This window comes from Drosophila biarmipes, chromosome 3L, assembly GCF_025231255.1.
Source record: "Drosophila biarmipes strain raj3 chromosome 3L, RU_DBia_V1.1, whole genome shotgun sequence".
Classification (NCBI taxonomy): domain Eukaryota; kingdom Metazoa; phylum Arthropoda; class Insecta; order Diptera; family Drosophilidae; genus Drosophila; species Drosophila biarmipes.
The window spans coordinates 15,199,822-15,222,309 of record NC_066613.1 but is presented as its reverse complement, the minus strand read 5'-3'; the positions used below and the strand labels follow the sequence as shown (position 1 = coordinate 15,222,309).

General features: G+C 43.0%; 4 protein-coding genes across 10 annotated transcripts in view; 3 read left to right on the top strand and 1 right to left on the bottom strand.

Moving 5' to 3' along the window:
• LOC108035055 (uncharacterized) overlaps positions 1–2,858 on the top strand; it is a 28,837-nt gene extending 25,979 nt beyond the window's left edge. The window contains exons 6-7 of the mRNA XM_017110435.3: positions 95–1,065; positions 1,126–2,858. Coding sequence (XP_016965924.1) covers positions 95–1,065; positions 1,126–1,392 — 1,238 coding nt within the window. The 3' untranslated portion in view covers positions 1,393–2,858. The remainder of the gene's footprint in view (positions 1–94; positions 1,066–1,125) is intronic.
• Positions 2,859–4,710: 1,852 nt separating this feature from the next.
• On the top strand, positions 4,711–18,357 carry LOC108035172 (circadian locomoter output cycles protein kaput). 7 transcript variants are annotated; one of them, XM_044095468.2, is made up of 8 exons: positions 4,711–4,942; positions 10,436–10,716; positions 12,260–12,420; positions 12,480–12,661; positions 14,035–14,251; positions 14,305–14,661; positions 14,721–15,346; positions 15,769–16,890. In XM_044095468.2, the coding sequence occupies exons 2-8, from the start codon at positions 10,679–10,681 to the stop codon at positions 16,744–16,746; spliced, it is 2,559 nt and encodes an 852-aa protein (XP_043951403.1). In that variant the 5' UTR covers positions 4,711–4,942; positions 10,436–10,678; the 3' UTR covers positions 16,747–16,890. The 7 variants fall into 7 exon arrangements, with proteins under 7 accessions (XP_043951403.1, XP_043951399.1, XP_043951400.1 ...); XM_044095464.2 differs by having other exon boundaries at positions 4,758–4,942; positions 15,764–18,357; XM_044095465.2 differs by having other exon boundaries at positions 4,758–4,942; positions 10,412–10,716; positions 15,764–18,357.
• Positions 12,881–13,897, top strand: LOC127010898 (microtubule-associated protein RP/EB family member 1). Its single transcript, XM_050886472.1, has one exon. It carries the CDS (start codon positions 13,007–13,009, stop codon positions 13,778–13,780), a length of 774 nt encoding a protein of 257 aa, XP_050742429.1. The 5' UTR covers positions 12,881–13,006; the 3' UTR covers positions 13,781–13,897.
• Positions 18,343–21,177, bottom strand: LOC108035173 (protein henna). Its single transcript, XM_017110638.3, has 5 exons — positions 21,044–21,177; positions 19,272–19,944; positions 18,946–19,208; positions 18,653–18,882; positions 18,343–18,591 (listed from the first exon to the last, which is right to left on the bottom strand). Exons 1-5 carry the CDS (start codon positions 21,071–21,073, stop codon positions 18,429–18,431), a joined length of 1,359 nt encoding a protein of 452 aa, XP_016966127.1. The 5' UTR covers positions 21,074–21,177; the 3' UTR covers positions 18,343–18,428.
• Positions 21,178–22,488: the final 1,311 nt, after the last annotated feature.

The window sequence follows — 22,488 nt, the reverse complement described above, 5'->3', positions numbered from 1 at the left end:
TTTTACCCTTGAGGGTACCTTTTTTGGGCTTAAAAATTATTTGTAATACATTTTCTTTCCCTAACTTTTACTCATTAACATTCCTCCCTTCCAGAGCTGGACGGATCGGCTCCATCGCTGGCGGTGAGCGCGGTGGCCGGGCAGCTGATCGACGCCAGCGACTTCGACTGCGTGGTGTGCAGCCGGACGCTCTGGAAGCCGGTGGTGACCCCCTGCGGACACACCTACTGCCTGGTATGCTTGGATCGTTGCATGGATTACAACTCCCCGTGTCCATTGTGCATGTCGCCACTTGTGGAGTTCAGTGTCAATGCCAGTCCGAGTGCCAGTGCCAGTGCCAGTCAGAACCCGAATCAGAATCAGAATCCGAATCCGAATCCAAGTCAGAACCACCTGCATCCGGGCTCATCCTCGCCAGTTCCTTTCGCGCTGGCCAAGCGGCCGGTGACGAAGTTCCTAGAAGCCGCAATGAAACGATTCATTCCAGACCACTACGAGGCGCGCTTCCGCCAGGAGATCGACCAGGAGCCCTCGGTGCCGGTGTTCATCTGCACGGCGGCCTTCCCAGCGGTACCGTGTCCGCTCTTCGTCTGCGAGCCTCGCTACCGCCTGATGGTGCGGCGGGCCGTGGAGTCCGGCGACAAGACCTTCGGCATAGTGCAGCCGAATGGCGGGAAGTCGCGCTACTACGACGTGGGCACCATCCTGGACATCCGGGACTGCGTGCAGCTGGGCGATGGCTGCTCCATCCTGAGCACGATTGGCTGCAAGCGCTTCAAGATCCTGGCGCGCAACGAGAAGGATGGCTATGAGACGGCCAAGGTGGAGTACATCTGCGACGAGCCCATTGCCGATGAGCAGGTGAAGATCCTGGCCGGCATGCAGGGTGTGGTGCTGGCCAAGGCCAGTGGCTGGTTCGAGAGCCTGAGCACGGAGCAGAAGCACGAGATCCTGCAGAGCTATGGCCAGATGCCGCCCCTGGAGCCCAACTGGGAGCTGATCAGCGATGGACCGGCGTGGGCCTGGTGGGTCATAGCCCTGCTGCCCCTCTCCCAGCAGCTGAAGGTGGGTCGAATGCCTTTTGATATTTCCTGGAATTTTTATTAACTTTTATAACTACCCTAGGTGGACATCCTGGCCACCACCTCGCTGGAGAAGCGGCTGCGCGCCATCGACAAGACGCTGGACTGGCTGCACGACCTGAGCCACCCGCAGCAGCCCACGCACCACCCCCTGAACCACCACCCCCAGGCGCCCCAGTCGCCGCAGCAGGCCCATCACCTAGATCTCGACTGCGAGGAGCAGGAGGGCGCCTCTTCCGGCTCGGATGAGTGCTGCCTCTTTGCGGAAACCGGAAACGAGCCGCACACGGACGAGGAGCTGCTCCTCTAAGGATGCTCGTCCTGTGGAGCAAACCGATAAGGAGAGAAATTAAAAGTCAGATATCCGCCTGAAGAAGGAGCAAAACACACACCTTTCTATGTAAATTCTGTGTCTAAGCCATTTCGTTTCGTAATCGAACGTTACATGTTAATCCTAGGGGCCAAAACCGAAAGCGAAGCAAATTTAGCAGAACCAAAATTATCACTAGATCAGCAACATAATCCTTAGCTCTAGCCTAGAACCTTGTGTGTGTACTGTATATTGTAAATGTGTATTGTGTGTGTAGAGCAACTAGAGAGCAAACTAGAGATATTTGTTTAGGAGCAACCCAAGTGTAAGAGAACGTACCCGAAACACCAGTGAAACAATCAAAAACTTGCTTTTGGCTCAAGCCCTTGACCCACTTACCCATAAACGCTAACCTAATTTCCCTCGACCGATACAACCACATTCCACAAATCTAGAAAACAGCTGAGGAAAGGAAATAGGCAGGAATAAATAGCGATAAACTCTAACAAGCAAAACTCATGGTTTCTACAAACAAGATACACAAATTTTTGAACATAAAACAATTTTAAAATCACTAAGGAAATACCAAGTCAAAGGCCAACAAACATACACCTAGAGAACAAAACCAATCGGATGGGAAAGAGCCAGGGAAACAAACTCCTGAGGAAAAAGTTCAACTTCTTTTCGTTTACTTTGTATAAAGCGGCTGGAACTCTAAGACAATCTGCAATATTTTTTTGATATACCTAAACGAAACTAAAGCTAAAAACTATATATACAAGAAGTAATTAAATGAAAACTGAACTAGCAACTAGTTATGAACGAAGCGAGTGGGAGAACCAATGTGTAAAGAAATTTCAAATTGCCTTTTGTTGATTATAGCCCCTTCACTACGAATCCACTCTTAACTCCGACCCTCTCTATAGCACCCCTACTCTCTCTTGATTATGCCTAGGCTAACTAAATGATATGCTCACCTATATATACCTACTATACAACGCTAATGCTTAATGCTTGTTTCTGTATTCGTATCTGTATCTGCATCTTCAGCCCGCATTCCTATTGAAGAGATAGCTCTGATATAACTCTGAGAGCATTAGCTAGATCTTCGCGTCTTTGATTTCTACTTCTACTTTTAAGCCTCACGCTCATTTTGTTTATTCTTTCGAAGCCTTTCGAGCTCTCCCTATAAAGCAAATAAATTTTAGAAACAGCATTTGCTTTATCAGTCGGCACATCTTTATCTTTGTAAATATCTTTTATCGGATAATTCTTAAATTATATGTACATCTTCTACGTTAACTATAGAACACGAATTTAATTTTCAGCTCAACACAAAACCAACAAGAAATCAAATAAATTTTTGTCAACTAAATATTTATGTAATTTTATACAAAATATACACATATGCTAAATTAAATCATTTTGTATTTAAGTTTAGAAACTAAACACAAAGCAACCCAACATTTGACGAAATTTTTTTTGTGTCCACTTTATATGGAGAAATTATAGTGTAAATCGATATGAGAATATTATTAAAATTTCTTAAATTCTTAAGAACAAAATCAGCAACACATTTTTTCTCTGCGTTTTTTTGTGCTAAACATTTTTTTACTTGTACTTCTTAATTTAATAATGATGTAAAATAAAGAGGAAAACAATTGAAATATAAAATAAATGTCAAACATAAAATTGGGTTTTTTCGGATGTGTTTTGGCTTTATAGATACTTTTGGTATCAATTCCAAAAATCTCTGCTCAAGTGCAGTTTCAGGTTGATCCAAAAATACAGCTGACTACTCCACTGGGTCGCTGGAGAAACACATATACATCCTGCGCGTTGCATAAACCTATAAAACTTTCAAATCAAATCAAGAAAACTTGTAAATTGCAAATCGAGTGCTGAAATGTTACGTAAGCATCTAATAAATACGAATTTCTAGTGCTAGCGGTTCGCGATTAGGCAACTGAGGAATAGGAATTGGGATTATTAGTTTATATGCTGCATTTTCAAAAGCAGAGGTCGTAGTGCTCGATTCAGAGTTGAATTCTTTTCGAAACTGAGGATAATGGAGGTGCAAAAGGTAAGGCTGGGTAAGACTTTATTATACTATTCTTATACTTATGAAATATTCATGGAAATTTGCATACGCATGGAATAAAACAAAAACAAGAAGTTTCCCTGTCTATATGAACTTTAAAAAACTGAGTTTTTGCACTAGAATATAATTATCATATTTTCAAGAACCTTGCAAGAATAAATATTTTATTTATTTTAACAAATTATAGGGAGTATATAATACTTAAATTAATATTTTAAAATAAAGAGGTGCTAAAGTCCTTAAATATAATTTAAGTCAAAAAATTTAATTTGTAAAATATTTCTGCTTATTTCATTTTAGTTTTAAATATTTTGTAACACAATAACTTTAATATTCCAAAGCTAGAATAATAAACAAAATTAAATCATCGGCCATTAATGCCTTTATATATTTATAATTTTTCTAAAATAGGAAAAAATTAAATTTGAAAAAAATTGTGTATTTTAAACTATTAAAATTTCTAAGTGCTAATTCAGAAATTGTGCTGCTTGAGATGGGACTTAAAAGAAAGGAATACTTTAAAATTAAAAAATAAAATATTTACGATTTCCTTTTAGGGTCGAATTCGTATTCCTTTATTAAATTGATAAAAATATATAGGTTCATGTTTATACCTCATGTTCATGGAAAACCCCTTGCCTTCTCCACAGCACAAATCTTTGCCACCGAATAGAAAAACCTCCCCCTGGGTTAGGCCTTGAACTTTATTCGTAGAAGGGCAAACAAAACCCGTTGACTCACCGCCTGGGCGGCCAGAAGAGAGGCCCTTATATCTGTAATCTCCAGACGGAATGCCAGAAAATCGGGCAACAAACAGAAAGGTTGAAGGAACACTATGGGAGCCCATGATACCATTCGGGGGGAGAGCGAACCACTCGGAGAAGCCCCTCTACGAGCTGATAGTTTGACGGAGCGTGATAAAGACTCGACTCAGGCCCGCGATCGGTGCAATTGAGTGACTTGTGGGGTTCTGAGTGGGGAGAGCGGTTAAATAACAGCCGAGTGGCCGGGCGCAGTCGGTCAGTCAGGCAGGTAGCGCTCGGATTGCTCCGCACATCGCGTATACGCCCCGGCCGGCAAAAGGCGCAGAGACCGACTTGTAGACCCACTCTCGCACTATCTTTGTATCTGTGAGAACGCTTCTGGGGAGCCGCTCGCGTTCCGATGCATTTCGCATTTCGCGGTTTTTCGTTTATCCACGGGCTTTTTGCGTCTGTAGTTTTTTTTCGCGAGCTTAGAATTTTCAGTTCTCGTGCCTTTATTCAGTTTGAGTCCAGCACGCGCAGCGTCAACGAGCGGATCTCTCTCTTTTTTTTTTTTATTTTCCGAATCGGGTTTTCGGATTACTCGTATTTTCTCCCGGTTTTTGAGCGTGCACTTTTTATATTACAAGTATTTAGCCGATGCAAGGCAAAGTCAAGCCGTCTGTCGTCGATATCGTCTCTGACTGTAACTCGATCGCTAATCACACACCTTGTGCCTCTTGGATTCTGTTTCGGTTTCTGGCTTGGATTCCAAATTTTGTTTGTCACTGCCTCGCGATTCTCCAGAATTCCAGCTTTCTTTTTAGTGCTGATAGTGCCCAAAAAATAATACGTTCTTTACCTTGCCATGAGTTAAGACGTCCGCAGAAATGCCTAAATGTTTTATTTTTGTTATTGGATATCTGTTTCTTTTGTACTCGCATATATGTCACAAAGTGCAAGCCGGTGAGAAGTATAAAAAAAGAGCAAAGCAGAACGGGAAAAGTTATTATGTAACCTTTTTAAAATGTTTTGCGCACACGCGCTATAATAACAGGAAAAAGTGAAATAATTCCCAAAGAAATAAAGTGCAAGGCAGGAGGAAACAGAAGTGGATAAGCCGTCGAAGAGGAATATATGGATGTATTTAAATAATATAAATAAAACTGGGCGTTTTTATAAGCCAATTAAATGAGTGTAGTCATAAATAAATGTGAGTGATGTTGTAATAAAATAAAAATGCGGTGTGCCAGTGTTTGAAAATCTTAATAAAATGATTTGTTAAGAAAATAAAATGTCTCAACGATCGCTTAATACTCCAAAAATCATGTAAATACCTCGTTTAAAGTTCTGAAACATAATAACGAATTTTACTACTAATTACCAAAGCTGTGCGCCTGGTCCAAATTGTGAAATGTGCCCCATAAAAAATAAAGTATAGCAAAATTAAGAGAGAAGTGCATTTGCAGAAACATCCGCAGTGACAAAAATACTACTAGAAAAATGAGGCACCAAAAAGATAAGGAAATAGCCAAGGCAAAGATACGGGGAAAATGAGAGGATAGATTTCTCGCGAACAGCAAAAGTGCATTCAACCAAAGGCTAAAGTAAAACAAATTTTTTGTTCCAGAATTATAACTCAGTTTAAAACTCTGGCTATGTGATAGCGCCTGTGCAATACCTCAAATAAATTAATATACAATTTAAATATAAAGTTAAAGGTATCGGATGGCTTGGTGCACTTGTGCTATTGCATTTTTTAGTTGTCAACGTCGCTTTTTATCTCAATAAAGTGGAGATTGGCCTACGTATACTGTTTGTGTTATTTATTATCAGGTTATAGTGAATTTCTATCTTAAACGACCTTTAGGCGGGTAATTTGGTAGAACATCAAAATTCTTTTTCTTAGTTACTTATCTAAAATACACTTGCCAATTTAAAGAAAATAGCTACAAGTTTTTATAGTTTTTGAACTAAAATTACTACATTTTTAGATAGTTTTTGTTAACAAAACTTTGTTAATTCTTACAATTTTTAGGTGCCCACGACTACAATTTGCCATTTTAAATACTTTTACATATCTTAGGATTTAACAAATAAGTTTTTATTTTTAAATTATAAGGTTCACTGCCCGCCAAAACCCTTTCAACACCACAAGGATTCGTATCTAAGTTTAAATTAGCGCGAAAGAATTTTCGTGAAAACAACTGGCTAGGTGTTTCCCCAGTCGCTTTTTCAACCCTACCTTTTCCAATTGTTTTATTTGAATTTTTTTCGTATTTTTCTCTGTTGGCTGACAAGTCTCAGGTCTCGGATCTGGCGTCTTTTTGAGTTTTTGAAACGTCATCGTCAGCGTTTGACTGCCCCGAGTATCTGTGTGCGCCAGCCTGTCTCTGTGGGAGTGCATTCGCGGCGGTGTGAGTGCGCGTGTGCATTTGTGCAGTGGTGTGCGATCATGCGGCAGCCGCACACGCTCTCCGTAAAAGTTATTTCAATTGACAACTAAAAACTATAAACACATGCAAAACATTAGCGATTCAACTCTGTTGTTTTCCGCTCGTTTTGGGTCGAATAAAATGTGGGACAACTACGAAATGCCACTAAACAATCGCTGCACTCGGCCGCACTTTTCAGGCATTTTCGCTGGGGCTTGCAGAGCGTCTACTTCATTTTCAGTTTGTGCAAATAGGTTGTTGATACGGTGAGATAAGCAACTGATTGACACTGTCTCAGGTTTTTTTTAGCAAAATTTCGCTAGTTGGAAACAAAGAAAGATAACTAAAAGAAGAAGCTTTCTTTTGTTTGTGGTAATTTTAAGTAGGGCTCTTAGGTATCTAATGAGTAATATTAAACAATCTTCGAGTTAAAATAATTTATACCCCTTTGAGAATGAAAATCATTTTATCATATATTGATTTTAATTTAAATTTGTCCATAAACCAATAAACATTGCTAAAAATTACTTAGAATTATAAAGACTTCCAACAAAGTCGTTGAGTATTTCCACTTGGCTATTATTGCTTTTCAAGTTCTATGAAATTATTCCTTACTTGGAATTTAAAATTCCTCTTAAATTACATCTAAATGTTGTAGCTTGTAAATCCCTTAACATAGCTCATTGTTCTGCCTTACCAATTTTAGAGTATCCCAGACTTAATCGAGCCCACTAAATCATGACGAGATGATGTGATGATATTGAGCAGGCGGGATGCTAATGACTGAGTGCTCATCGCATCTGTAGATTTATTGTTGGATTGCTAACCGTTTAGGGAAAGGCAAACCAAGATCCGTTTGGTAAATGATTTCCATTTAAAATAAGTACAACTGCCTACTGGAAAACCAGTTAAGTGCAGAGGCCTTTAACCCTATAAATTATGAAATAGTCTACAAAATAAACTATACCTAAATCGTTTGTGGGGGAAGATTAGGGCGAACGAACGCAGTGGAAATAAATCAATGAAAAGATAAAAATAAAAAGATAGTGGAAACGTAATTAAGTCAAGTTTAAAACAACACGAGAGCGAGGGAGACGGAAGGAATTACAAGTTTTGCGGAAAGAGAAAGAGGAGGAAAAAAGCTGTACAACGGGTCGTATGAGTGCTCGGTATTATCACTCACACACCGACACTATGCTGTAATCGCAATGCAATTAGCAAAAGCTCAAGTTCACTGACAAAGAAATCAAGAGAGAGAGGGTAGCACGCATACATACAAACGTGGGTAGCCCACACACGGGTGCTATGCGATAATGTCTGTAACTGAGCGAAGCTTTACAAATGCAATCAAATGACGTTAGTGGCCCCCTCTGCCGTGAGCCGGAGCGAGACAGCAATGGGTGGAGAGTGCAAGTGAGCGGGACGGGGCTACCACGGTCGAGAGAGAGGGGCAGAGTTACAGCCACCATATCTCTTTTCCCCACGCTCGTGAGTAGGTCAGTCAACGATCTTCCGCGGGTTGAGTAAACCCGCTCTCCAACCGGCTTTCTGTGCTTTTCTCTATTCCGTACTCCCCAAAGCATGCTTTTTGATAGCAGCTCGCTTCCGCATTGCAAAATCACATATCGCGACGATTGTCAATGCCAAATGTCTAATAGTTATCTTGCATCTTTGATAGATGATGGGTCAAAGACGGTGGCATTAGCCTGTTATGAAGTATATCAATTTGGATGATATAATGATGATTTTAAGTTGTTTAAAGTAGTTCAGTACCTTGGGGTAAAGGTCCAATAGTAATTGCAAAATCTGAGGGGAATAATAGCCGGATGTGAAGAATTAATTCACTTTGGTATATCATAGTACTAACAATATTACAAACAGTTAGTACTATAAGTTTAGAACTCAGTTTAATATACTTCTTAATATTCCTATATTAGGAAGACTCCAATTCTATATAAAAAATTATATCAGCATGCATAATTTTTAAAGGGAAATTCATCTCATATGTGATTGTCCCAACTTTTTAAATTTTACATCACAGACTCTTAAGGTTCCTTAGTTTCATAAAAAACAGCAGCCAATTTATTTAGTAAATTAATATTAAAAACTATAATTTTAGGAGCTTATAATTTCTTTGACACATTAGAAATACTCTATTTTTTAATCACTAATGATATGTTTTATGTGGGTTTTTATTGATAAACAAACAATCTAAAGATCACCCAGTCCTATCACTTTGAATAGAGATTAATTAAGCTTGCTTTTTAGAAAGTGATTGATGATCTTTCCTAGTGTTCCAAGTCAATGAGCCTATGTTCAACTATTCTCAAGCCTTAATAATTTAATTATGGTTAATGGAGAGAAACTGCTTTGCAGGTGATAGTGCAGGTCTCTTATAAAATTAGTTTCAAGCTGCTTTGAATTTATGTGATGTCTGTCACCCAATAATGCTGGAACTAATAAGCGAGACAGTAATGTTGTAATTGGACCACATTCCTCGGGGTAAGGCTGGCGCATTCAATAAAAACACCTGACACCCTCTCTATACGTCTCAATCCTAACCCCTTTCTGCGATTTTTTCACTTGTCCACGAGACAAACCAACCGCACTAATTGCAACACGAGCCATTAAGCGAGTCATTGGCAATTATCTGGCAGCGTTTCAGCTCTGGGTTTGGGCCAACAGCTACTTACGGTTAACCAGCAACACTTGGCCAAGGAACGGCCGGTGGCCACCTTTGATGTGTGCTTAAAATGCCCTCCCTCGTGCATATGGGAAATTATGGTTTTCGCTTTGGGTCCCGGGTCAAACGGAGGCAAAACGGATTAATTACAACGGCCACGACAGATGGAAAGCTGTGTAATTTTAAGCTGCTTTGCACATTTTAATTAAACACTGATTTTTCGTCAATGTAGCAGCTTTAAATGGGTTCGGCTCCCGCGTCACCGGCTTTCCGGGAATCAGGTTTACAACCCATTCCCAGGGGGGAAATGCATTTAACAGGCTTGCAGAGCCATTGACATTTCCTCAAAAGTTTTCAAGTTGTTGTTTGGCAAGAAATTGCTTTTCGCCGAAGCCCGTTAAATGCCTTACCCTCAATTAACAGGGAATAAATTTGCGTGCGTTGAAGAAAATGACTTTAGCTGCAGGAAGTACGATTGAGGAGTACTAGAGCAGGGCGAAATCAATGGAAATTTGAATGAAAACTGGGGGTTATGCAATCGAGCTGGGCTTAAATATAGCTGGGAAAAAGCGGCAGCATCCGTAGCCGAATTGCGGCTGCAGTCAGGCAATTGGCTGGCAGCCGCCCCACCCACACTCGCAGAGGTCTGCAGCCGCAACCACCCAGCCACCCATCAGCTCGGCCACCCCACCAGCCACCCACTCCAGCCAACGAGTGGTTGTTATGGCATTCGCTGAACGCATTTTGTAACATGACAAAATAGCGTAGCATACATTTCAGGGGTTGCAAATGTGCAACATTGATTGGCACGGCCAACTGGCAAATTGGCCACGGGGCCTCCGCTTGGGGAGCCTGCGCAGGCGCAGCTTACGGTGTTACATAACCCGGCCAGAACCAGGGGCAGAGGCAGAACCAGAACCGATTCGAAAAGGATGCTGGCAGTCGTCGAAGCCGAAACAGAACCACAACTGCACTTGTTGCTGACACAGCGCCGCGTTCGGCGATACAATTCGACTTCAAAAACGCGACGGGAAAAATAAGATACCCTATATCTCAGCTAAAGATAATATCCCCCTTGCAGACCTTCAAAATGTGGCATATTGAGCATATGGAAATCAATTGTTGCGTGAACATTACCTGAACTTCAAACTAAAAGAAAGAACCACTAATGAACAAAACTATGTGAGCGTGCAAATCATCTGTGGCATTCGTGAGCAAGTCTTCAAAAGAAGTTGAAAGTTTGGGACTTTCTTCGGTTCGTTCTCCTTTCGGCAGTAGTTTAAAAATTGTGCGGTCCGAAGTGGATTATCCGACAGACGCGAAAATGGACGACGAGAGCGATGACAAGGATGATACGAAAAGGTAAATTGACTACACACTAAGCACCCACACTCATATATCGCTGGCTATTCATAAATAGATAGCACAAATTCCCGTGGACCATCCCATCTGCAAGTGACAGTTGACAAGAAGTGAAAGAAAGACGTGTATATGGCGTTTTTGATAAATTTTCCACAGGCGAAAGTGGAATGTCCCCCCTTGACTATTATTTTTCCCATGAACAACTGTATTAAGAAACCGCCGCTGTCGTCATAAAATTGCAGGTAGCCCCAGACCATTTGGTCCATTCACACCCCCAGATTCAATCAATGAAAAAACTAAGTCGTGGTAACTCGATTCCCTGATCGGCCAACTTCAATGAGCTGTAATCCGAGTGCAAATTCGATTGGCTCGTGTCATAATTAATTTCACCCGGCCTCTTGGCAATTATCACATAATTGCGAATACCAGAAGTTATGTCCCCTGTAATAAAAATAAATACTGAGCAACAACATTGATTTATTATATTGATTTAAGCAGTCCTTCAATTTAAAAAATTAGGGATGATAAACACAACTTTACTTAATCTATGGGTTTTATGTGACTGCCATATTTAATTATTTTTGACTCAACTGTTTGAATAGCAATTTGTATCTTATTTCCGTTCGAATTTATCTTAACATTAGACTAGCTGACTGGTTTTATTTAAAAATTAATACAAGTAATATAACAAACATTGGTAAATGGTAAATTACAGCACACAATAAATCCACTCAGTGAACCAATATTAACGAAAATTTCCTATAAGGCTTGCATATTTCAATTTATACCCAAATTAAAAGTATCTATAATTTTAGAATTTAAATAGAATAAAATATTTTTAATGAAAAAGAAAGCTACCGATCTTGAGAAGTAACGATCTTAAAATCTATAGAGCTTTTTAGTATTTAAAATAATATTAAACAGTAAAAACTGTATAAAGCTGTGTGTTGATTTAACGTATTATTTATAAACAAGGTTTAATTGTTACTCTTGAATGAGAGTATGACCTGAAAAGGCCAATAAATTAGAAGTAATTTAATCATTTTTATTAACTCATGTGACTATTGAGTCATTTGACATGTAACGTAAAGTAAAGTGTACCCCGCCTATAAGTAAGTCCTTCCCTCGACTTATTTAAAAGTATATTCAACTCATTGCCCTTCAATTAACTCTTAAGACACTGCTAGACATATTATGCCTAAAAAACTGGCAACAATAATAAGCCCTAAGCTGCGCCCATCCAGCAGCTAGTGACATGCAAATGCCAATGGCAGGATGGAAAAAGTGAACTGTAGCGCAGAAAATTGAAAGTGACAAAGGGCACACAACCCTCGGGGTGCTTGGGAAAATCCGGGACGGTGATAGCATATGGGCATATGTGGCTAATCAACGCCAGACAATGCCTCAATAGAGGCGGCACACGTGGGTCACCAGCCCACTCACCTGGGGGTGGCAGGTCCCTTTATTATGACATACTGCCAGGCAGCGAACGTCTGACGTTGCTAACCGTGAATGCCACCCATTGATTATGTTTAACTCGTAGCTTCCTTTGCAGGAAATCGCGTAATCTCAGCGAGAAGAAGCGGCGGGATCAGTTCAACTCGCTGGTCAACGACCTGAGCGCCCTGATATCCACCTCCAGCAGAAAGATGGACAAGTCCACGGTCCTGAAGTCCACGATAGCCTTCCTGAAGAACCACAATGGTAGGCTTTCCTCACTCCAAATGCTAACTTGCTTTTAACTCCAAAAAGTGTCATATCAGAGGCCACCGACCGCTCGAAGGTGTTCGAGATACAACAGGACTGGAAGCCCACGTTCCTGAGCAACGATGAGTACACCCACCTGATGCTGGAGTCCCTGGACGGCTTCATGATGGTGTTCAGCAGCATGGGCTCCATATTTTACGCCTCGGAAAGTATTACCTCCCAGCTGGGCTATCTGCCGGTGAGATACCTACTAAAGATTCTATGTCCTTCAGCTCAGTTAGTAAGGAATATTAGATTTTTAAGAGAAATGGTTTGGGCAGTATTACATAGCTATACCTAATATAAAAGAATGAAAAATATCTAAAATAACATTCTTTAAAAGTCCTTTAATCGGTTTACCCTTACAATTTAGATTACATTTTAATAAAAATCAAAGTCTATATCACATTCTATGTCATGAGTTCAAGATAACCCTAATAGCAGGCCAAGACATACCAATCAGTAACAAAAATTCATTGAATCAGTCATTTGATTCTAAAACAAGTCCGAGTTACTATAGAAAAAAAAAATTATTTTATAAGTGATGTCGCTCAAATTTCAAATGGCTGTGAACGTGTACTCCACCAACGTGTCCTCAGACAATCCCTCGCGCTATGACATGCTGACCTGGGTCAACCAGATGCTGCAGACGCAGTTCTCCAAGGTCGAGGAGATGTGCACCGGAGCGGCTTACTGCCAGTTCATGGACATGATGTTTCCCAACTCGATTCCGGTCAGGAGAATCAAGTTTCACGCAAACCTAGAGCACGAGCACTTGCAGAACTTCAAGCTCCTGCAGGCGAGTTTCAACAAAGTGTCTGTGGACAAGGTCATTCCCATCGACAGGCTGATCAAGGGTCGCTTCCAAGACAACCTGGAGTTCCTCCAGTGGTTTCGCAAGTTCGTCGAGGCCAACTACCATGGCCGGCCCTATGATCCCCTGATGGCCCGCAATGGAGTTGCCATGGGCTTGGGCTCGGGTCCCATCAGCCCTAAACTCCAGAAACAATCGCCTAGCTCCACTCCTCGAAGTGACACCTCCGAAAAGTCCTCTAAGTCCACTAAGCCAGCTCCTGAGGAGACCCAAGTAAACGTAGAAAATGAAGAGCAATACTTGGCACTTTCCAAGGAGTTCCAGTACTATGCGGAATTTATTCCGGAGATGGTAAAGGAACGAGACTTCTACTTTAACAAATTGAGGAACATCAAGAACCTTTGCCAGAAGTGCAAGGTAGCTGACCCCAGCCTAAGACTCTTTTCAGACAAGATTATTAAGATTATATACGCTGATAAAGACGTCAACCGAAACACCCATTGAATTCTATTGAAAAGCTATTCAAAATTTTTAGTTATTTTCCAAGTGCTTATAGTTTTGTTACGCATTTATTTATATATAGGAAAATTCCGACAAAATAATACACAAATTGTATATTAAGTAATCATTTTAAGGATAAGGCAAAGAAAATGTGGAAAGGGGTTATCGAAGTTTCATGGGTAAGATTAAATGCTAGCAAGTAACTTAATTGATTGATCAAGATTCAAGCTCGGTTCTTACTAAACTTGGTCTTCCAGCAAGATCTGTACAACATGACCATATACGACCTGGCCTACGAGATGGACCACGAGGCGCTGCTGAACATCTTCATGAATCCCACTCCCGTCATCGAGCCCCGCCAGACGGACATTAGTTCCAGCAACCAGATCACCTTCTACACCCACTTGCGGCGCGGCGGGATGGAGAAAGTGGATGCCAATGCCTACGAGCTGGTCAAATTTGTGGGTTACTTTCGTAGGTAGCCGTGTTGGGAGTTGTGGTCATCTCCACTGATGCTTATCCCTTAGGTAACGATACCAACACCTCCACGGGCTCCAGTTCGGAGGCGTCGAATGGCTCAAATGGACAGCCCGCAGTGCTGCCGCGCATCTTCCAGCAGAATCCCAGTGCGGAGGTGGACAAAAAGCTGGTCTTTGTGGGCACGGGACGCGTCCAGAACCCTCAGTTGATCCGGGAAATGAGCATCATCGATCCGACTAGCAACGAATTCACCTCAAAGCACAGCATGGAGTGGAAGTTTCTGTTTCTGGATCACCGGGCGCCGCCCATCATCGGCTATATGCCCTTCGAGGTGCTGGGCACTTCGGGCTATGACTACTACCATTTCGACGATCTGGACAGCATTGTGGCGTGCCACGAGGAGCGTAGGTTTCAGTTTTGCCTATAACCTTTTCTATTGCCATAATAAAATTCCTATTTATAGTAAGACAGACGGGGGAGGGAAAATCCTGCTACTACCGGTTCCTCACCAAGGGCCAACAATGGATCTGGCTGCAAACGGACTACTATGTGAGCTACCACCAGTTCAACTCGAAGCCGGACTACGTGGTCTGCACGCACAAGGTGGTCAGCTATGCGGAGGTCCTCAAGGAAAGTCGAAAGTCGGAGGGTGAAAAGTCGGGAAACAGCAGCAGTAACAATAACAATGGTAGCAGTAAGGTGATAGCATCCACGGCGAACAGCAGCAAGTCGGCATCTGCCACCACAACTCTGAGGGATTTCGAGCTGAGCAGCCAGAACCTGGATACCACATTGCTGGGAAACAGCCTGGCCAACTTGGGCAATGAGACGACGGCCACCTCACCCGCCGTGGACTCCTCCCCCATGTGGTCCGCAACGGCTGCCCAACCCTCGGGCTCCTGCCAAATCAATCCTCTGAAGACTTCGCGGCCCGCCTCCAGCTATGGGAACATCAGTTCCACGGGCATATCGCCGAAGGCCAAGCGGAAGTGCTACTTCTACAACAACCGGGGGAACGATTCGGACTCCACGTCCATTTCGGCGGACTCTGTTACCAGTCGGCAGTCCATGATGACGCACGTCAGTACGGTGGGTATAGCGAACAATGTAGGGAAAAAGATCGAAGGAGTAAATCTTTACCAAGCAATTATGAGAGTTTTTCCAAAATCATCGAGATTAATAGTGCAAGAGTAGCCAAGAAAATATAGAAAACTTATACAATCCAACATCTTCATCATAGGTATATTAAAATAAGCCCACTGATTTGAGAGAATCGTGACTAACCGCTTGAAAATGAGTCCATCTGAAGGTCAGGTATCGGGAAATCAGCGAGTGAGAATTGGTATCTCCTTGATGTCCTGACACTTGCCACCTTCGGGGGATAGATTCACAACCAACCGCCATTAAGGCTTTAATTTGGTTTAGGCGTATATTTTGTACTCTCTCGATCATCGAGTGGCTTTCCCAAAAGCAGTCCCTCTAACTAACCCCCTGTACTTTCCTCAGCAAAGCCAACGACAGCGATCGCATCACCGAGACCACCATCGAGAGCATCACCACAGTCAGTCACATCATCACCTGCAGCAGCAGCAGCAACAGCAGCATCAGAACCAGCAACACCAGAGCCAGCAGCAGCAACAGCAGCAGCAGCAGCAGCATCTGCAGCTGCAACAGCAACTGCAGCATACAGTGGGCACTCCGAAGCTGGTGCCCCTGCTGCCGATAGCACCCACGCAGATAATGACCGGAAACGGGTGCCAGTTCCCGCAGCCCGCCTACCCGCTGACCAGCTCCCAACTGGTGGCGCCCACCTTCCTGGAGCCACCGCAGTACCTCACCGCCATTCCCATGCAACCTGTGATCGCCCCCTTTCCGGTGGCGCCCGTCCTGTCGCCCATCCCGGTGCAGGCTCAGCCGGATCTGCTGCCCGACACCGTGGTGATGACGCCCACGCAGAGTCAGCTGCAGGACCAGCTGCAGCGGAAGCACGACGAGCTGCAGAAGCTGATCCTGCAGCAGCAGAACGAGCTGAGGATCGTCTCGGAGCAGCTGCTGCTCTCCCGCTACACGTACCTGCAGCCCATGATGTCGATGGGCTTTGCGCCCGGGAACATGACTTCCGCGGCAGTGGGAAATATGGGGGCAGGTGGTCAGCGGGGACTGAACTTCACCGGCAGCAATGCCGTCCAGCCGCAGTTCAATCAGTATGGATTCGCCTTGAACTCGGAGCAGATGCTGAACCAGCAGGATCAGCAGATGATGATGCAGCAGCAGCAGAACCTGCACTCGCAGCACCAACACAACTTGCAGCAGCAGCATCAGAATCACACGCAACTGCAGCAGCTCAATCAGCAACAGCAGCAGCAGCAGCAACAGCAGCAGCAACAACAACAGCAGCAACAACAGCAGCAGCAACAGCAACAGCAGCATCAGCAGCAACAACAGCAGCAACAGCAGCAGCAACAGTTGCAGCTGCAGCAGCAAAATGATATTCTGCTGCGCGAGGATATCGACGATATAGACGCCTTCCTCAACCTCTCACCCCTGCAATCCCTGGGCTCCCAGTCCACCATCAACCCCTTCAACTCCAGCAGCAACAACAACAACCAGAGCTACAATGGTGGCGCCATGAACAACGGCAACCAGAGCAACAACAACCGCAGCTCGAATCCGCCGCAAAACAACAACGAGGACTCGCTGCTGTCCTACATGCAAATGGCCACCGAGTCGAGTCCCTCGATCAACTTTCACATGGGCATCAGCGACGATGGCTCCGAAACGCAGAGCGAGGACAACAAAATGATGCACACTTCCGGGGGCAACCAGTTGCAGCAACACCAGCAGCAGCAGCAGCAGATCCTGCAGCAACACCAGCAGCAGTCGAACAACTTCTTCAGTGCGAATCCCTTTCTCAGCAACAGCCAGAGCCAGAACCAAAATCAGTTGCCCAACGACCTGGAGATACTGCCCTACCAGATGTCCCAAGAGCAATCGCAGAATCTGTTCAACTCACCCCACACGGCGCCGGGCAGTAGTCAATAGCCAGGCCCCACTGTATATAACTCTCTGTAGCGATAGGGTCGATTGTAGGAACTCCCCGCTTATCCGTGTACTATCAAGTTTGGCCTCTGGCGCCCTTTATCGAACCTCCACCCCCACACACACATTGGAAACCCAGAGCTAGTTGTAGATCTCAACAGACTGAGTATTGTCCCATCCCCGAGTCGCGTGTTGTACATAAGCCTAGGCGTAGCAGAGTTCTCAAAACATTCCGCTGTAAGTAGTTCTTAAGCACTAATTTTACGGCTAGTTGATAGCAAGAGCCCATCGTTTCCATTAGTTAGCCTTATCCAGTAAGTGCCATGGCGGCGCAAACAGGGATCTCTGATACGTAATCGAACCTTTAAGCCTAATCCTAAGTTACTTGTATTTACAAACACACCGAGAGGCGATTAGCTGGCGCACGCGTTGAGCTTAGCTAATCCGATTCCATATTATTTTCAAGACTGGGCTTCGCCATCGAGGTCAAACAAGATATTAATCTTACGAGTTAGTGTTTATTCTGTATGCACATAGGATACGTATATGTATAGTTCAAAACTCAGGTTGAGATTGCAACTGACATTTATTTCGCTGTGAACATATTCCTATAAGTTTTCCCCCCGGCCCGATCTTTTCCGGCGGTCGAAATACCTTTAGTTCAATTGTTATCCCCGCCTTCCTTGTATTACCATTTTGCTGTCGGAAAAGTTCGTTCGAATATGCTTCGATCCTCAGCTGATAAAGAGCCAAATGCTTTAAGCTTAGAACTTGTAAATGTGGAAAGCAACTATCTTAAACTCAACTAAAACTACCTTACTAATACTAGGTAACTCTGTGTTTAAGCTCTGTACATACCTATAGGTCAAGTCGGTAGAACTTGCATAAGCCTGTAAATAAGCGTTCGAAGCGACGATAATATAGAACTATTTTGTAAATAACTAAATGTTTTTATGTTTTTCAAAACATGCTATCAAGGAAAAAACTGAACAACCTAATCAAATCGGAAAAAACGTAATCGAACGTAATAAAACAAAAAAAGACGATTATTTTGGATGGTATTTATTATGCAATTCGTACTTAATAATATATAAAGAGAGGGAGTAGTTCATATGTAGTATATCGATTTGAATCAGACGCGCAGCTTGGTAATGGCATTCTGGAGGATCTGGAACTCGGAGTTGATGTTGTCCATCAGGTTCGATATCTGGGGCTTGGAGTCGAGAACCTCAACACTCTGGGTGTAGGCATTGTAGCGCACGCCAAAGGGACGCGGAATCGAGTTGGCGAATTTACTAAAAATATATTTAAAATTTTAAAAATATCTAAAGGTGAATATATATATATGTATCTTACATGGTCTTCTCCTTGGCAGTCTCAAAACTGTCGGCCACGTAGTAGAGGGGTTGGAACTGCGTAATGGGATACTTGGTGACGCCAGTTACCTCCGGCTCAAAGTCCTTCAGCTGGGGCTTGTCCGTGAGGCAGTACTCGAGTTCTCCATAGGAGGACAGCAGGCCGGCTCCATAGGCCTTCAACTCACCCTCCTGGCGGCACAAACCGTACTCCACAGTGAACCAGAAGATCTAAGGGAGAGATCAGTGATTGAAGGGGTGCACCTAATGAGCTGTACCAAAAGGCCATCTCACAGTGGACAGTTTCTCAATATAATCATCGGGAGCTCCCAGGGAGGCCAACCCAATCTCCTGGCAGAACTGGGCAAAAGCTGGATCTGCAAAGAGTGGCACGTGGCCCATCAGCTCGTGGCAGACGTCCGGTTCCGGGGTGTACATGGGCTTGCTGGGATGCCTGATGTACTGGGTGGAGTGGAAGACGCGGAAGGCCAGGCCAGCCAGGAAGTCCCGGGAGCTAAGAAGTCCAGCCACAGGACGCAGAGTGAAACCAGTACAATCTTCGAAAACAAAATGAAAGAAATGAAAATTAAATTTTTTTAATAGACACGGTAGAAACGCACCTCTCAAAAAGTTTGAGACATCCTCCAGCTGGGGGATATTATCCTCCCGGAAGCCGCAGTTGTCCACCAGCAGGGGGAAGACGTGGTTGTACTCGCGACAGGCGTGGGTCTTGTACAGCTTCGTTAGGTTCCTGAAGATAATGCCCCAGGTCTCGATCTCCTCCTTGGTGTAGTCCACATGGGGCAAGGGCTCGCCGTGCTTGTAGTTGTAGGCGATGTCGGCGAAGTACTTGCGGCGCTTGCGGTATTCCGGATCGGTGAAGCCAGGATGATCCGAGTCCAGTTCAGAGCCATAGCTCAGAATCTGATTGGCGAAGCGATCCAGGTCACGTATGCGCCGTGGGAACCAGGGCACGGCCGTGGCGTTGTCCTTGTAGTCCCGCGAAATGATGTTGAAATAGCTGCACTGCTCCTTCACATCCTCGATGGCCTTTCCCAGAGCCCCGGACTTTCCATCGGCCTCCACGAAAAACTCGTAGCCGGGGACACGAAGCGAGGAGCGCGATTCAATGTGCACCAGGTTGATGTCGTGCTGCTTGAAAATGGCCAAGATGTTGGCCAAGGCTCCGCTGGACAACGAGGAGTCCTTCGGCGAGAACAGCAGACAGGTGTTCCTGGCCTCCTTAATATCCACACCCTCGACGATGTAAGCCGAGTCCTCAACGCGCGTTGGCTATAGTAAATGGGGAGATAAGTAATAAATGGGCGGAAAAAAGCACTTGTATCAGTGGACTGTCGTGATAGGACCTGGACCTAAGCAGCATCATCCAAAACTTGAGAGACTGACACTTTGTGACCTGGGCTCAACCCAAGTGCACATACATAACACTGGTAATCTGATGTTCGCCATTGACACCTAACTAACTAACTATGGTGACTTTGAATTACCTAAGGCCAAAATCGGTTAATTACTTAACCGAAGCCTTATATGTGCCATCGAACTGTAATTGTAGTACCTGCATAAGACTAAGATCTTTGGGGTTGCATAGAAGGTTTAGGTCTGACCGCAATGGCAATCAGCGCGTATTGCCAAGGGGTCGACCTAGAACTTGGTGTGCTATGTCTCTGAGAAGGTCTCTAGGGTAGTAGGCTGTGCAAGATCTTGAAAAATACCAAGGTCCATTGTGAAAACCAACTGTCTCAGTAGCAACGATTAAAAATAGAACTTTAGGAACAACAAAGATTTAATATTCTTAAGGTTCCGAAAAAATCTCGTTAACCAACGAACAGAAGGCTCAATATCCAAAGCTAGAAAAAGTAAGTTTGTATGATTATTTTTTACGAAAAGCTACATATATTTACACAGCATTTGAATTTGAAATTTAGCTAGTTCGAATATATTTATTGCCCAGAAATTAAATTTATCCCGTTACGCCAACAACATTTTATACGGGTTTCATTTCTAGTTTCTTATGAATAAAGAAATATGCAACTTCAATTTCGATGATCTTGCCATAAAAACTATTGTTGTTTTGATACCAAAATAAAAATTCCACTCAATCCAGAAAAACAATCTGTATTTCTTTGTTTAGAACTAGTACGGACTAACCCAATTCCATGACAAGCTAATCGATTGTAGATCCGCTTTCTCACTTAAATGAAATTCACTAATGTGTATTTATTTATATATTTTGTGTTTTTCTTTTTCAAGGCTGGAAAAAGTTAAAGATAAGAACGCAAAATAACAAACTTGTTGTTGCTTTCAATTTAATAGCTATTTTACGGTTCACTTTCTATACGCTGTGCACAGAGGACTTGTTGACCCAACAAACCTTATCGAAGGAGACCTGCCGCTGGTACATTCTCACAAGATTCTCGGGTATCTTCACTAAAACAATACAATCGAACGATCCGCTCGGCACACGATTCAAAACTGATTTGAATCCCCAGTTAATCGCGCGCTTAAATAGACTTTCTGCTAGGCCCCATAGCTGAGCCAAAACGAAAACGAAAACCAATCCGAGCTGAAACCAGTAAATAATACAAATAATATCGCGGGCAATCGGGCGAGTGAATGATCTTGGAACGGCATCCACATGCGGTCCAATCGCAGCACTAACTGCGGGGTTATCAGTGCCCCGTCTCTATGGGCCTAAAATCTCATTCCATCTCGTTACAGAAGCCGCCGATCGGCTAGACGGTAAAATCTAAATATTGAATTGTATTTACAGTCGATCCTCTATAGACCGAATTTTCGAAAACGGCACTTAACTTGTGTCGAAAGATATTGAAATTTCTAATCGAAAGAGGAATGAGTAGGCTCAATCGGCCCTCGAAAAATAAACTTTTTTTATAAAAACTAATTCTGTAAAATATTTTAACATGCACTGGATATTAGAAGTTACAAACCATTATAAAAAAGTTGCTTTTAATAAAATAAATTTAAGCATCTTGTATTTACTTCTTGCAGTTTCCACCGTATCGTCGAAATACTATCAGCTCGTGGCTCTGCTGGGGTCCATATTAACAAAACATTATTTCAGCTAGTTTTAGAAACCTTTGTTTTTGCAAAAAGTGGAACCGTATAATCTGGACTGTGTTTTCCTAATGACAGGTTCTAACCAAACGAGTTCAACGGCATTTCAGGGCAATTATTTCAGTAGTGAGCAGCTCCAAGTGGGCCTGGCACGCGCTGCTTTTGTTGTTTCATACTTACGATCCACATCAGTTTGATTGGAGTCACTTATTTATTTTTTCAATCAGTTCACTCACCTGATTTTTTCTTACACCGCTGTTGAATTAATTATCCCAAGTTGCTATTATATCGTCTATATAAAGTCAGTCTGTGCCCAGATTAATCGGTGGAACCCATTTGTCTCTTTATTTTTCTCTGAAAATGCATCATTGTGCTTCGCTTACACTTTCGTGTCGAGGGTTCAGTCGACTTGTGACACGCCTACTGATAAAACCGAAATTTAAGCTGATGTAATTTTACAACAGTTTACAAAAGTCAAAAAATAATCACCTTCTCACATTTTTCTACCCGGAAACATAATTGTTGCGTACATTAAGAAACTTACTTTCTTAGTTAGTTAGTGCCCAGAATATCTTAAAAAAGTCTTTTGATGCAAAATTTTTTATTTATTTATTAATAGAAAGGGTAATTGAAAAGGTACCAAATACCTTTCGTTAATTGGAGCTATAGCTATTGTGGCCTTAAGCTACGCTTATTTTATAATTATGTAAATTTGTACATTTTTAGTTTTCAAATGAGGTG